The sequence below is a fragment of the Emys orbicularis genome, chromosome 3, assembly GCF_028017835.1.
Source record: "Emys orbicularis isolate rEmyOrb1 chromosome 3, rEmyOrb1.hap1, whole genome shotgun sequence".
NCBI lineage: Eukaryota > Metazoa > Chordata > Testudines > Emydidae > Emys > Emys orbicularis.
In genome coordinates this window covers 135,678,114-135,695,088 of record NC_088685.1, presented here as the reverse complement: position 1 = coordinate 135,695,088, position 16,975 = coordinate 135,678,114, and the positions used below count along the sequence as shown (strand labels likewise).

General features: G+C 40.2%; 1 protein-coding gene across 2 annotated transcripts in view; it reads left to right on the top strand.

The window, feature by feature from the left end:
- The window catches only part of PCNX2 (pecanex 2), a 240,349-nt gene that overhangs the window by 156,660 nt on the left and 66,714 nt on the right, over nt 1–16,975 (top strand). For both annotated transcript variants that reach the window (XM_065401279.1, XM_065401278.1), the window contains exons 22-23: nt 118–228; nt 5,585–5,712. In XM_065401279.1, the coding sequence (XP_065257351.1) occupies nt 118–228; nt 5,585–5,712 (239 nt within the window). The remainder of the gene's footprint in view (nt 1–117; nt 229–5,584; nt 5,713–16,975) is intronic.

The window sequence follows — 16,975 nt, the reverse complement described above, 5'->3', positions numbered from 1 at the left end:
TCCAGTACAGTTACCAGACAATGCACAATTGTAAAGGATTTAGAATTTTAAAATTTTACTGTTGAAATTACCTTGATACCTGTAAATGTCATATTTTTTTCTTTCTCTTGTTTTCAGCTGTGGGATCTACTGCAAAAATTACAGTTTGTTATGACATACATTGCTCCCTGGCAGATTGCGTGGGGATCTTCATTTCACGTGTTCGCTCAGCTCTTCTCAATACCTCATATCCTTTACAGATTTTTTGTTTTTTGTTTACTCCCAATTTCACTGTTCATGTATGTACAGGGTTTGAACAAAGAGAGTAACATTTAATAATTAATTACATTTAATAAAAAACTGAAAATATTTTACACTGATTCTGGGATACCATGTTACTTCTAATAATGTCTCTTTAGACAGAGGGGACCCAGTTTTTCTCTGTTATTTGGATTCAGCTATTGACTGCATTAGGAATTGCAACTGGGGAATTGAGCAGAATTTGGACCAGGATGTTTAACGCTATTTCCTTCTTCCCCATTCATATTCAGCTAATTCTCTTTTCTTATAATGTTCTCTCTCATCCCAGCATAAAACTTAGCGTGTCTTGTGTAGAAAAAGTATTCTCAGTACAATTCCTCCATCTTAGGTGGACTGTCTTCTTTAGAATGCTGTTCTTATGGGGTGCTGAGCATCCTTTTAACAGCTAGCCCTGGCTAATGCCTGAATGCAGGGATTTGCTTCATCTGGTTTTTCCCTGTTGCATCCTTCTAAATTTTTCCCATCTTAATTGTAGTCTGACTTTGATTTTCTTTGATACACATTTTCCATTGAGTGGGTTGGGAAGTTTCCTCCTTTTAAAATTTTCCACTTTTGGTTCTAAGACATGAAATGTCGTAGGATAGCTGGAAACATACTTACAATAGCCCTCAAAAGGAAAGATTCCAAAAACACATTATTAACAAAAGTTAATAGTAAAAGTAAAGCTGGCTCCAACCAATTTTGAAGCAGTAGGCGTAGCAAGAGCTATCATCAAAATCCACATTCTGTATTAATTTGAGTCCCTATTTTTATCTAGGAATTGCAATTAAAAAGTTTATTTAAAGTTATTTAGCAGAACATTTCAAAACTGAAGATTATACTTTAACAAGATTTCTCTTCAAATGCAATTATTTTGTAGTGACAGTAACTTTAATGTTAATAAAATCCCTAAGTAGGATTTTTTTCAAAAGTAAGGCAGTTACTGAATAGGATTTAGTTGATTTATGTAGTTATTGTTGAAGTACATTTAGACTGGGTATCTATTATTTAAGTTAACGATATCCTTGTTAAATGCAAAACAGTATCTTAATGTAATGTTATGGTTAAGAATTCACATGAAAAAGTTACTGTTCCCACAGCAACAATAACTCTGTCCTTTTGTGTCTAAGCATGGAATTTTCTATTAACTTTTATGCATCATCCCCATTAAAAATAATGCAAAAATGCTACATATGCACAAAAGAGCCAAATTACAGTATGGTTGATCTGGGAACCATAACTTGGAATTGACTACATTATGTTCAGGTAAATTCCCAATCGTAATGTTACATTAACATAATATCTTTCATTTAAAAAAACAGAAAAAACCCAGTGAGAGATCACACAGTAAACCAAACATAACATGCATTTATTTTAATGTTCTCGCATGTATATGTAAAGAGGCATTCAAATGAACACACTAAGGACCAATGGGATTTGTTGTATGCTTGATGTAAGCAGGATTTGGTTTTCAAAGGTATACGGGTTTGTGGTGTACAGTAATCATTTTGAAACTTGCCCATTTTCTATGTCCTGACCCTTAAAACGAGAAGACCAGTAGTGACACTTATTTCCATCATCATATTAAAAGTGCTTTCTTAACATTTTTATTTGCATTGTGGAACCTTTTCCACATAACTTAATATAGTAAATACTTTCCCTCCCATGCTATGAACCATTGTAACAACATTACCTGTGAAGATAATGCGATCATCTCACTGCTTTTATGTATATAATTTATACAACACCTATAAGTGAACAAATTGGTTTTGGAAGTCTTAATGAATTTGTTGGGAGTATGAGAGCTGTAGAGCAGGGCCAACCCCACAAACAGTTACTAATGAATGTAGGGTAAAATTTTCAAAAGCATCTAAGTGACTTAAGAGCCTAAAATGGTTTTAGTTTCCTTTGTACATAAAACTAGAGAATATGACTGTACTCCATAAATTCCAACCTCATTATTGACATTAATATAATTAGAAGTCCGTGGGAGCTTTACGTAAATAAAATGGCTGTGGGATTAAGAGCAGAATTATTAGTATTTCAGATTACAGTTTCAGATGTGCCACCACTGCTGCCTTGTGATTCCTGCACTGATATCAGAGAAGGAAGCCAAAAGCACCCATCTGCCCCATCTCCTTTTTCCAATTGCTGTCACCCAGAGACCTGTGACTCCAGCGCTGATCTCAGAAGGAAGCCTTTAAGATTCAGGTTGTGTGTATGGGTTGGAAGAGATGGAATCCACCCAAAGCCCAACATATCATGGGCTGTAGTGCAACACCTCAGCAGTCTCTATTCCAGCCTTCAATATATGCACGGAGATGAAAACCTATTTATAATAACCACTCCATGACCACTCTGTAAGATTTCACAACTACTGGTTCTGGCAAAACTCGGATCCAGTTGCCCTCTCCCTTAGCCAGTTTGAGTCTTCTCTTCCATGCTGCCCTAAAAGAAGTCCATGCAGGTTTTTGTGGGAATTTGTGGAAGCCTCTGGTATCTGCTTTGTCCATCTTTGCCCCATGTGGGCATATTATGGATGTTCCGTAGCATAGAGGGTCTTGTGTGTGCCTTCTGCCAAGGGATGAATTCTGCTCATACAGCAGTTATAAAGAAGATGGTGCACAGGGAAAATTAACTGAAACATAATATGGGAAAGCAAGCTTTTAAATTCATGGTAATAAAAGTACTATAATACCATAGTACCATAATAATACTTGAACATAATCAGTGCATTGCTACCAAACATAAGAGAACCTAATAAAAATACGTCAGTTGCTCTGAGTTAAAAGTATCTGATCACAGACAAAAATAATTACCCACACTACACATCAAAGTGAGGTAAGGAATATTTAGAAATGAACTTAATTAGAAAATTATTTATCATGTTCCATTAATATTCATGACACTTTACAATAGCTAAAGTATGTGCAACAAAACAAATTCCCTATCCTGAAATTTGGAAAACCTAGAGCATGGTAGGATACAAATATTATCAGAAGATCCCAAAATTTAAAGAAAGAGGGCATGGTCCTGTTACCTGCTCCTATGATCTGTTTATGTATGTGACACTCTTAATTAAAACCGCTCTCCAAAAGTCAAATGAGAATTGTCTTCCAAGTGACATATAATAATCATTATGTCATTTGGCTGGAAGAGAACCCAACGGTTGCTATTGTTTGAGCTGTACATTTAATGTAAACATTTCACAGTGAAATCCCCAAAGTCCTAGATCATCATGTTGACTGTTTTTATGTTAATTACTTTGAAGCAGTCTTTAGAAGACTGTCATTATCTGTGCTCCTTGTTTTCCTCCCATCTTTTCAGCTCCTCTGATCACTCAGCTTATTTGACACTTGCAAATAATTCTTTCTCTTTCAGAACCAGTATGGGTTATGATTCCAGTGTAATATGACAATTGAAGTTTGCTGACAAACTTTTGCCCTTCTGTATGTTCTCTCTGATGGTTTTCGAACTTTTAGCCTCTTAGGGCAGCTCAGTTTGCAAACTCACTAATGCACTCAGATACCATTCCAGATCACTCTCTTTTAATAAGTTTAAGGATTTTCAATGATCGCTCTGGCTAAATATTTGTTCGTAAATGCTGCATATTGCTTCCAAAGCTTGGCTAATAGACTTTTAGTGGGAAAACTGCAATGTGAATATTTTTCAGTTTTAAAATAAAATATGCATTACAAATTGAGCTTTAGTTTCTCAAAGATTGCAGAATCTATATACTGGACATTATTAGAATAGGCTGAATCAAAAGACTATTGCTCTTGAGTGATTGGACCTTAATTCTGGTTTCAGAGAGGCACCATTGGTGGTATAATCCTAGTACTTTGATACTTGCCCAGCAGCTGTACGATTCTTTATAAAATACCTTTTTTTTCCCGAGTAAGGTGTAAAACAGGATAATTGAGTCTGTCATGCCAACAGGCTGCATGTAGTGTTCTCTCCAGAAATTCAAGGGCCTGGTGTAACTAAAATGAGAATTTGTTCCCAAGTCTTTTAAATCACGCTGCTGTTACATCTTTCTTTATATATTTATCCACCTCTTCATTGTGTTTCCTAGACTAGTTTTCAACGCATCTAGAATGTATAATATAATCCGAAGAAGTGGGTTGTAGCCCACGAAAGCTTATGCTCTAATAAATTTGTTAGTCTCTAAGGTGCCACAAGTACTCCTGTTCTTTTTGCGGATACAGACTAACATGGCTGCTACTCTGAAACCTGTCATTTTTAAAGTAGTAAACCATGAATACATGCATGCACCAGGATGTTTACCTATGTTACTTCCCCTGCACTCTTCTTCCCACTTTGTGGACAGTTCAATGAATATGATACACCTCTACCCTGCTATAACGCGGTCATGGGGAGCCAAAAATCCCTACCGCGTTATAGCTGAAACCCCGTTATATTGGGGTAGCGGCAGCAGGGCTCCGGTGGTGATTTAAAGAGCTCTGGGGTCCGGCCGCTGCGGGGAGCCCCAGGCCCATTAAATCGCCGGCGGAGCCCCGCTGCCGCAGCCCTGTGGTAGGGGCGGCAGGGCTCCAGCTGTGATTTAAAGGGCCCGGGGCCCCCCGCAGCAGCCGGAGCCCCTTTAAAGCGCCGCCGGAGCCCTGCTGCTACCGTGCTATAGGCGAACCCGTGTTATATCGGGTCACGTTATAGTGGGGTAGAGGTGTATCTAGAAGATTTTTACTAGGCAATCAGTATGTGATAATAAATATCTGATGAAAGCTAGGGTGAGTTCCACTTGATGGAAAGCCTCATTTCAAACCAGCAGTTTTGATGATATATCCATGCTCTTGGGGGGCGAAAAAACACAGGGTTAAATGCTTGACCCATTGATACCAGTTGCAAAACTCCCATTGACTTCAGTGGGCTCAGGATTTCACCCAAAGTGATTAAGGATAAGAGATCTTTGTGCCAGATCCTCTGGTCCACTAAGGCTGTTGTATACATGGCATTAAAGCAGCTGGAGAAGGCTGGTAGAGAACCTCCCCACCTCCACCCCCGTAACAGGGAAACTCTGGCAGAAATCTAAGAGAGGTGGCTTTGCTGCCAGCCATTCTGCCCTGCAACTTGTTCACCTAAACATGTGGCCCTCATTATTAGAACGATTTAAGTTTGAACAGCTACAGTCCTCATCTTAATAATTAGTCCTGTTGTGTGTGACTTCAGAGCTTCCTCCCCCACCTTGGAAAAAATGATAAAAATAAAATAGCTTAGGAGCTGTCTGAAGAACGATTTAAAAGTGTGATGAAATCATTCTTGTTACCTTAACTTGAACTTTTCAGACTCTGCTATGCTTTTCTTTCAAACTCTGGCCACTTCAATCTTTTCTACACCACTGAGTCCATTTCTTGGTAGTGTCATTTTTATCACATCATATGCCAGACCTGTCAAGTTCTGGGAGAAAAACTACAAGTAAGACAATTAAAGTTTTGTACACCCGTTATTTGGAATGTTTTGTGCTTACTAGTTTCATTTCTGCCGTTTTTGTTTTTTAAAAGATAATTCTACATGTTGCTCTAGGGTATGAGAATAACCTTTTTGTTAAGGTCTTGGTCCTACTGTATTCATATTTTGTACTTTCTCAGTTATTTATTAAAATGTACTTAAATAATTATCAGTCTCTTACATATGATATGTCATATCACATTTACTGTACAGACAGACAGCAACAAAGCTATGGAAATCATAAGTGTCCTTTATTTTTTTAGTAGCTAGTGTTAGCAAATTTTTACCAGTTTGCAGATGGTGGGGCGCTCTCAGCACTAAATGTGAATGGGCAAACTGATGAGTCTGATGCAATGATTTTTAACAGGTAATCTTTCATAGATATTGATATCATGTTTGGTTGTTTTTGACTGTAGTTTTCTGTCTTCTAGTTGGACAAGGAAATGAACTTAAGAACATAGAAATTATTTAATAATGACTCTGTACATTTTATTTTAGTGCCTTTTTGTCCAGTAGGATCTCAAAGCAGTTTACAGACTATATATAGTTTTTTCATCCACTTTTATATGCAGCCAGCTTTGGAGTAAAATATTGCAGCTGTTGAACAGCGCACAGAAACTCAGAGTAGTTTAGGACAGGCAGTGAAGAATGTAAGCCAAAATAGGAGTTGGCCAGACCAACATGTGAGGCCATGTATGTGCGTCTGCTGCACATACATGGCCTCACATCAGCATGATATCTGAGCACCTCCCACGTATTTAAATATAGAAATAACTATCTCTTTTTCTTCCTTTCCAGCCTGTAGGAGAAGTAGTGTGATTAGTTTGTAGATTTTTCTGTTAGGTTGGTTTTGGTTTGTGGAAGTGAGTGGATGGGTGTGAATGCATGGGCATGAAGAAATAAATAAATGAAGAATATTATGAAGTCAAATAAACAGGGTTTGTATATATTTCTAAAAATTATTAGGTTTTTTGTTATCTTTTGTGGAGGGGAGGGGATCCAGCTCTTGTGAAAGTTCTGTCTCCTGCTCTCGCAAGCATCCCTTAGTTTAATTGCTCTAGAATCTAATGGAATGTAGCTTTTGTGTGAGGTCATAGAAGTGGAAGGAGAGAGAACCTCTCAGGTAGCTAGAGTGCAAGTGCATGGAGTGGAGAACTGAGGCGATCTGTTCATGGGGTCCTGTGTTGCTAAACAGAAGGACTGCTGTATTTTATGTCAGCTGGAGTTTTTTGAGGGCATGTGGCTTCTTTCCTAGAGATGAGTTACAGAATCAAACATGGAAGTCATGAATGCATGGGGCACATCGTGCCAGTCCTAACGGTCAGAGATCAAGATATCTTCAGGTTATTCCTAGGTGGAAGTGGGTGGTTTTGGTTTGGTTTAGTTTGATTTTTTTCATCAAAAGGAGTTAAGGCCAAAATGTTTAAACTTGGATGCCTGATGTTAGGCACCTAAATCCATGTTTAGGTGCCTGAATAATTAGACTGTGAAAGAGACTGAGCACCTACCAGCTCCCCTTAAAATCAATGGGAGCTGCAGCTGCTCGTCATCTCTGAAAATCAAGCCACTTATTTAGGCACCTAACATTTGGCTCCCCAATTTGAAAATCTTGGGGTAGACCTTTTAATATTTAATTCCAGTGCCTTTTCTCTCTTATTCAAAATAAATAATCAATAAATATATTCTAGTTTTGAAGATACACACAAACTTTAGGTTCTTTATGAAAACTGGGGAGAGGAGGGGGGAAGATTGGCTTTGAGCAACATTAACATCTGTCATTAAATTTTCAGTCTAACCCTTTGATAATTGGACTGAGTGCTTGCCTAGTACTTTCTTTCTCATGTATTTAAAACACTTGTTTCTGTTTGTCATTAATTTCTGTTTTCATCTTAGTTATTACTTTTGCCTCCCTAGTTCATTTTCCCCCTTACTCCTTGTGTTTGTGTTTTGCATATCCTTGTTCAGTGACATTTTATATTCCCAAGCAAATGGCTCTGTCTTCCTAAGTAATTTTCAGACCTATGCTGCCACTCTTGCTTGCATTGAGTAGTACCTTACTCCATAAGTATTCCAACTGAAATCATTGGGAGTATTCATGGACTAAAGCAATACTCTATGAAGTCATTTTTACTCATTACACAAATGGCACACATATGGCAGTACATATTTTCTTTTAAGCATCCTGCATTTTTTTAGTGCCCTTCTGTAGCTCTTCCTTTGCTTACTAATTCACCCCACATGTAGCATATACTAATGCTATGTATTCAAAGGGTCAGATCCTTAGCTGGTGTATATTCTCATAGTTCCACTGAAGTCAACAGAACTGTGACAGTTTATGCCTGCTGGGATCTGTCCCTACCTTTCTCAAAGTTTGTCATTCAGAATTTTTTAAAGATTTTGTCTTTCTTCTTAAAGTTGTTCATGTTTTGAAGACCATATCCTTTTGCCAAATTTGTTACGCACTAGAAAATGTGGTATGGTTCCTTGCTTCCTTTTCACCTTTTTTTAATATGGACGTGAAAAAGCAGTCTTGCAGAAGATTCTGATAGCCATCCAAGTGAAATAAACATTTGCCTGAACATGTGGTAGCCTGTAAAACTTATATATAATCACCTTACATGCATCTATATTCATTTTGTCATTAGCACTTCTGGTTCTGATTCCACTTTTCTTCACTTTCACGTCAATCTTTTATTGTTTTCATGAATAGTAGAGCTTTCTAAGCAGAGTGAGAGTTTGAATTTAGAAGTTCCTGAGGGCCTTAAAAAAACACTGTCAGATAAAAATTGGGCACAATATTATATTAAAAGTAGAGTAGTATACAATACTGGGATGAGGATAATCAGAAAGTGTCAAACCAATACTGCTTTAGGGTCTGATCCTGCAAAACATTACTTACATGAGCAGTCCTTCCTCACAAACTGTCCTATTGAAGTCAGTGAGACTAATCTACATTCTTAAGCTCCTTGGTAGGAAAATATCTATTGTAGTAGATACTAGGGATTGATCCATGAATGGGTCTGCCTAATGCAGAGAAAGTTAAAAAATCAAAAGGATTGCATTTTGATGCATTAAGGGATAGAAAATCTTATGAGGATATTAGAACAAAAGACGCAGGAAGTTGAATTGGACTGGAACGTTGTTCTAGCACCTCCCAAATCCCTTCTTAGGGTGTGCAGAAGAATGCAAACTATCATAGAATCATAGAAGATTAGGGTTGGAAGAGATCTCAGGAGGTCATCTAGTCCAATCCCCTGCTCAAAGCAGAACCAATACCAACTAAATCATCCCAGCCAAGGCCCTTAAAAACCTCTAAGGACGGAGATTCCACCACCTCCCTAGGTAACCCATTCCAGTGCTTCACCACCCTCCTAGTGAAATAGTGTTTCCTAATATCCAACCTAGACCTCCCCCACTGCAACTTGAGACCATTGCTCCTTGTTCTGTCATCTGCCACCACCGAGAACAGCCTAGTGCCATCCTCTTTGGAACCCCTCCACCCCTTCAGGTAGTTGAAGGCTGCTATCAAATCCCCCCCTCACTCTTCTCTTCTGCAGACTAAACAAGCCCAATTCCCTCAGCCTCTCCTCGTAAGTCATGTGCCCCAGCCCCCTAATCATTTTCGTTGCCCTCCACTGAACTCTCTCCAATTTGTCCACATCCCTTCTGTAGTGGAGGGGACCAAAACTAGATGCAATACTCCAGGTGTGACCTCACCAGTGCCGAATAGAGGGGAATAATCACTTCCCTCGATCTGCTGGCCATGCTCCTATGAATACAGCCCAGTATGCCATTGACCTTCTTGGCAATAAGGGCACACTGCTGACTCATATCCAGCTTCTCGTTCACTGTATCCCCAGGTCCTTTTCTGCAGAACTGCTGCTTAGCCAGTCGGTCCCCAGCCTGTAGCGGTGCATGGGATTCTTCCTTTCTAAGTGCAAAACTCTGCACTTGTCCTTGTTGAACCTCATCAGATTTTTTTTGGCCCAATCCTCCAATTTGTCTAGGCCAAGTTTACATACATTGATAGCTAATATTTGTTAACAGGTAAATGGGTAGATACAGAAGCAGATTTTGCAGGAATTGGCATTTCATAGCTAGATATGGAGTTAGTTGAGGAAGAATCATTTTGTCCAGTAGTTTTTGTAAGGGAGAGTCATAGGTGCATATGTGTAAAGCTTTGAGTACTGTTATTATGTTGATGATGCATTAGGATGGATGGAAGGGGGATGATGACAGAGAACTGATGACCAGAAGGGAGAGAGTCTCAAGGCAACCAGTCTGGGTAGCAAGCAACTTCTCCAACTCTTCAGTGGAGTGCAGTTTGGCTATCTCTTTACCCTGCTCCTTTGGATACATGCAGTAGCTTCTTTATACCATGTCCTGCATTTCCACTGTGTCTTCTAATCCTTCCATTTCTGCTTAGACAGGAAAAATTTAATCCCTCAAGTCTAGACTTTGGCAACAGACCCTCCCACCTCTTTGGGCAGCAGAGTAGGGAGCTGGCAGTGCGAGACATGGAATTAGGCCAATAATTTGTTTTTTAAATTGGGATGGAGGCACGTAACTGGGTAAAGAAGTGTTAAGGGAGCTATGTCCCATTTTTTCCCATCAGCTGTACCAGTAAGCAAAACCTAAAAGTATTGGCACGTTCTTCGGGGCAGGGACTAGGTGTTGCTTTTGCATGTCCTTGTGGGTCTGCACAGCACTTAGCATATTGTGTGTAGTACAGGAACAGAATATGATAGTTGCTTGTAATAAAAATGTGTGCTCACTTATACAATATCTAATAATCACTCCAGTCCATCATAGAGATCAATTAGTTTAAAAAAAACCCTTCAAAGTAAACAAGAAAAAAATAGGAGAATGGTGGGAAAGGGCAAATTACCACGCTACTATTTTGTTTACAACGTTGCAAATGTGTAGACAGCACTGCATTTGGCGGGGGATACACAAAAGCACAAAGTTGTCTCACTACTTGATCGTTAGTTGCCCCATGGGAGTCAAACTCTGAGAAATTTTCTGCTTTCTCTTTTTTTTTTTTTTTTTTAAAAAGGCTTGATACAAAACCCAGCTCTGTCCTGTCCCTAGCATGTGTTCCACTCCCAGTTTAAAGAATCCTGTTTTACTCTTTATTTTCACAGCTGTTCAGATGATTAGACCATAAATGTCAGAGGGAGTGAAAAGGAAATAGCAGTAAATCTCATTTAATATATAGGCACTTTAAAGCTTCAACTATCTCTTCAAAAACTACCCTTTCATTCCATTTTTTCTTGTTTTAAAACATACTTTGTCATGCTGCGGCTCTAAAGTCCCCCTTCTCTCTTCCGGGTCTCTTATTTTATATCTTGGATATAGGAATGGACAGAATAGTGCAGTAAGTTTACTTTTCTTCCCCAGTTGGTCTAATTGCTTGACCACTTAGAGCAGCCTGGTAAAGATGTTTGCTGCTACAACTCTGATGCATTCCAGCAAGCAAACTGCCACCAGGAATATTGGGATTTCACTTACAAGCCTCTCTCTTGTCTCTCTCTCCCCTTCCTTCCTGTTTCTATTCTTTCTCAGTCATCTGTCTCAGTTTCTATTTCGGTATGGCACAGCTTGCATTTGCTTTGGGGGGTCTCCAGTGAATTGGTGTGTGGTGTAACTAAATGAGTTAAGTGTCTCTAAAGAGGTTATGATTAAATTGCCGGTTATCTTAGAACTGTATTTCTAGCCTCCTTGCTATACTGAGAATCTTGTAACAAGTCTTCTTTTTCTCCAGCTTTTCAAGTGTATCACAGTGTTTATTTTTCCAGTCACCGTGGTATGGAAAATAGCCACCTTGAAATGTTAATGTTCCTGGGAAAGGAGGGATAAGAAGCCCTGCACTACATATGTACTGAAGTCAACCTTTCCTTTTTCTAGTGGAGTACAGAGAAACTTCAGAGGAGAAGTATTTGCCAGTGTGGCCATAATTAGAACTTACCTATATCATGCATGCGTGGGGCAGGGGGAGCTAAAAAGTAAGATGTGCCCATTCAGCTCCTTCCCTACATCTAAAATAATCATGCCTCCCCCTCCAAAAGCACATATCATGATACCTCATAGTTCCTCCTGCTTGTCAAGAAGCCTGCCTACCTCTCCTCTCCCATTGTCATGGCCTTTGGACTAGGACAAACTCCCCCCCCCCCCACCTCTATCCATAATTCTTGTTTGCAAGTTACACGTGGCAAACTATTTATATTTTTCCTTTCAGATATGTTTAAAATGCAAGATGATGTCAAAAAGGCTTCTATTGCTTTGTTCTTTAGTCCTCTGTATCTGACATTCCTCTTCTTGTTCTTAGACCCTGACAATAGTGAGGTTTACTCAGGAAATATCATAGCAGATACTGTCTAGTTCAGTAGTCTCTGACTGACATTGGTCTTGATACTTTAGAGAAAAGGCAAGAAACTCTGTGATGGACATTTATGGAATAATCTGCCCATAATCCTCATGAATTAGAGGTTGCTTTATGCCCTCAAGCATATCCCTACTAAAGTTGTGTTATATTCTGTCTAATATAACTCTGGGTGTTCTCATTACTCAGACATTTTTTTATTCCTACTAGGCTCTTGGCCTCAAAGATCAATTGTGGCAGTGAGTTCCACAGTTAATTGCATTGAGTTAAAAAAAATTCCTTTTATTGGATTTACATTTGCTGCCTTGCAGTTTCATTGAATGTCCTTGTGCTTGTATTGTGAGAGAAGATAAATCGGAGCCCTAGATCTAGCTTTTTAATACTATTCATTACAGTAGAACCTCAGAGTTATGAACACCTTGGGAATGGAAGTTGTTCGTAACTCTGAACAAAACATTATGGTTGTTCTTTCAAGAGTTTACAAGTGAATGTTGACTTAATACAGCTTTGAAATGTTACTCTGAAGAAGAAAAATGCTGCTTTTAAGACCTCTTAATTTCAATGAAACAATCAGAGAAACAGTTTCCCTTTATTTCTTCAGTAGTTTACATTTAACACAGTACAGTATTGCATTTGCTTTTATTTAGTTGTTATTATTATTTTATTATTTATTATTATTATTTTGTCTCTGTTGCTGCCTGATTGTGTACTTCTGGTTCCAAATGAGATGTGTGGTTGACCAGTTAGTTCATATCTCTGAGGTTCTACTGTAGTTTGTATTTATTTTTCATGTACCTCCTGTTAAGCTCCACTCTAAAGTACTGGTAAACAGTCCCAATTTTTTTGGTCTCTCCTCATTCTGAAGCCTCTCTGGAGCCGCTCTGTTTCTGCAGTATCTCTATGAGAGTGGGTAGCCAGAAGCTGGCACATTATTCCAGGTCAGGCAGGGAGTACCATGGAATAATATCATGACATTATAATAGTCTCGGTATTATTTCTTTTCCCACTCTCTGTACAATTAACATTTGTTTGCTTTTTTGACTACCATGGTGCACTTATTAGAAGTTTACTTTGAGTTGGCTGCAGTGACCTTCTAATCTTTTTTTTAAATGGCTACAGTTAATTTACAACTGAACAACATGGACAAATTTTCAAAAGCCTGTGAAAGAAAAAAGACTTTTTTAAGAGGGAGGATTTATAAAATAAAACAAGTAGAGGTAAATGAACAAATTATTGGCAATTTGAATTTTCAGCGTACTGCATTTAATACAAAGTGGTCACATAGGCCTGTTCTAAAGCCTGCTGAAATCAATGGCAGTCTTTCCATTGGCTTCAAAGGGCATTGGATCAGATTGCTATTGTACTCTGGAATCTCTAGATCTGATCTTAGTAGCCCTCTGTGTGTGGAACTCCTGCAAACTGCACACCCAGCTGGGAACATGCACAGCAAGACAGCCTGAGCCAAGGGAGCATTAGCACATTCAAATCCTGCTGGTTGCTCGCATAATAACCCAATGCCTGTTGGGAGCATCTGTAAATTTTCATGCCAGTCTAGAAATGTGCCCCTCATATCTACTAAGGCAGGGACAGCCATCACATTCCCAGTCTAAGTGTGTGCACAACTGCTCAGCACCAGCAGGGAGCAGCCACAAATTATATTAGTGCAGCAGCGCCACAATAGCTAAGGTTGCGTCACATCTGTTTGAAGATCAACCTTTCTAAGTCCATTAAAATTGACATGATTAGTCAGATTCCTTTGAAATTTGGTGTGCCTCAGGAGGGTATAGGGTAGGGTTAATGACCCAAATTTGGAGTAATTTGAGCCAGGGGTTCCAGAGATATATGGCACCCCAAAACCAGTCATTTTTCAAAAAAGTTTCTAGGTGGGTGTTTTATGCACAGAGCTAAAGATCAAACTATTGATGTGATGCTAGTCAAAAATGTCTGTTAAGTTTTACACCTGGCACCCACTAAGTCTTTGGTGGACCTAAACTGAGAACTGTATTTTTTAAAATGTAGATTTTCACACAGTGCATGTGCCAGTACAGAAAACTAGAGGGTTTCCATTCCCGTCATTTTTATTCCTTTAAAGCTTGGCTCTTGTAAGGGCTCTAAAATCTGAGTGGTTACTTGGATTCCTTTGAAATCTGATTTGCCTCTTGGGGACGTGGGATAGCATTAGTGATCCAAATTTGAAGTCATTTGAGGGGTTCCTGAGTTACAGATCCTCATCCTCCCAAAAGGATTTCCTTTTGTTGCCTTGTACTGTTAAATTGAGAGAGATGTATGACTGGATGAGTCACAGACCTCATTGAAATTAATGGCTGTGAACTCACCCTTCAATTATCATAACTAAGAATAAATTAATGGCAAGGCCCCACCTAACACAAAAGGAGTTTTAGACTGAGCGGCTGGAGGTGGCTGCAATTTGTGAGTCATGGCATAGCTTGGGGGAAAGTAATCAAAGTATTTTGGGGGGGGGGGAAATGAGACATGTGAATGCTTCCTGGGAGGGGAGGAGTATTAGGGTGTGGAGGACTATTGGAATATGGGGAGAGGAGTTTGAGTCTGCAGCAAGAGGAGGGGGGTAATGCAGAAGCGGATAAGTGGGGATGGGTGGTAGAGCTAGGGAGAAAGTTTGGGGCACAGGTGAGGGAGGTGTTGACACCTGCCAGTGTGCCCCAACCCTTTGCACCCCCCGCCCTGCCAGTGCACCCCAACTCTGTCAGTGTATCCCAGCTCTAGTGCATCCCCCAAAGTGTTTGGGGGAACAATTAGACAAGTCAATGCTTCCTTGGAGGTGAAGGTTAATTGGGGAGGTGTAGGAATGTGGGAGAATAGGGAAAGAGGGATTTGGGGCTACAGCAAGCCTAGAAAAATGGGGATGGATGGTAGGGGAAGGGAGAGAAGCTGGGGGCTTAGGTGAAGTAGGTGTGGGGGCTAGGAGGAGTGGAGGGGTGGGACTGTGGGAAAGTAATATGGTGCGGGAATGGTGGGGGACTGGGGGAGCATAGGGACAGGGGCACTGGTCAGCCACACATTCTCCCCTCTTGTGTGTGTGCCCAGATCTGGGAGGGGTCTTGCCCTCCTAGTGGGTTCTGAGACTCTCTATCTGCCCCCCTCATATGAGCTGGGATATGGGGGTGTCTGAGCCCCTCTCACTGTCCCCCATACATGTGCCAGGATCTGGGGGGCCCATGTCTATCTGCAGGAAGTGGACTCACCCTCCCTTCTCCCCTCATATAAGCCAGATTTTGGGAGGATCTGAGGCCCCCTCCCTTCCACCCATGGGAAATCCCTGTCCTTTGCTTGGGGAGCTTACAACAGGCATGATCAGAGCATGCACCAAGAAGAACATTCTGCTGAGACTGGGGTGAGGAGCTGAAAACCGGTATGTTTGACACACATCAGAAACTCTCCAGCACTAGGGAGTAGGGAAGGGAACATCCACTGACATGAATGGGGCATCCGAAGAAGTGGGTTGTAGCCCACGAAAGCTTATGCTCTAATAAATTTGTTAGTCTCTAAGGTGCCACAAGTACTCCTGTTCTTTTTATGAATGGGGCAGTTCACGCATCTCAGAGCTATTGTTTCCAGCTGTATTCACTTCCATGGGGTATTCTCTTTCCTCTGACAACATCTAATTGAGACGAATGGGCCACTTAACACCTGTCTTAGCTTGTAACTTTGAGTCTGAAACCCACTCTGAGCAGAAATCTGAGAATGAACTGTAAACATTTGGGAAAAATCTGCCTCTGTCAAGTGTTTTTTTATGTAGCTGCTTTTTTATTTTGAAGAAATCTAATATGAGTACAGCAGAATATTCCAAAGGTGCACCCATGCCTTGAATACTGTATCCAGTTCTGGTTGCCCCCATCTCAAGAAGGAAATAGGGGAACTGGAAAGGGTTCAGAGAAGGGCAACAAAAATGATCAAGGGTAAAGAACAGCTTCCATACAAGGAGAGACTAAAAAGATTAGGGTTGTTCACCTGAGAAAAGAGACAACTAAGGGGAATATGATAGAGATCTATAAAAATCGCTACAGTAGCATATCAATTGCAAACCTAGGTACAACTGCCTAAATGACCACTAACACCTTCCAACAAACATTTCTCTTTCTGTTTAAAAAAAAACTAGGAAATTTAAATGGCAAAAATCTTCCGCAGAGTTAAGGTTGCCCGATAATAGCTAATGCCCTTTGAAAACCAGGAAATAGAGTTAAGGTTAACGTCCCTGCAACCTTAACTCTGACCTCTTAGAGGAATGCTCCACAGGCCCATAACACGGATTCTCCCACTCTGCCTTTTTGCTGTAATGGACAGGTGCTACCTGCACTTACCCTATACTCAAACACTGAGCCTACTACTCCAACAGAATACCCCATTTGTAAAATTTAACCACCAGTTCATACCCTTTTACAACCCCTTCACACTTGCATACAGAACATAGCACCTTAACCTATACTTTTTGCTACCCATCATTAAATCCACAGTTTGCTCTCATACCCCACCTCACTACTGATAATAGCCATGGCAAGAAGACTCCAGTGCCCTGCTGAGGACTCAACCTACATGTTCCTGCAGCCCACGCCGCTTCCCGCAACTCCCGTTGGCCAGGAACGGCGAACCCGGCCACTGGGAGCTGCTGGCGGCCGTGCAAATGTAAACAAACTGTCTTGCGGCCCGCCAGCGGATTACCCTGATGGGCCACAGGTTGCCCACCACCGACCTACACAGTTCTGTACTGAAATGATGCAGACTGGTAATAGGGTTGATGTAATATACTTAGGTTTCTGTAAGGCCTTTGACTTAGTACTGCATGACATTTTGATTAAAAAACAAAAATGA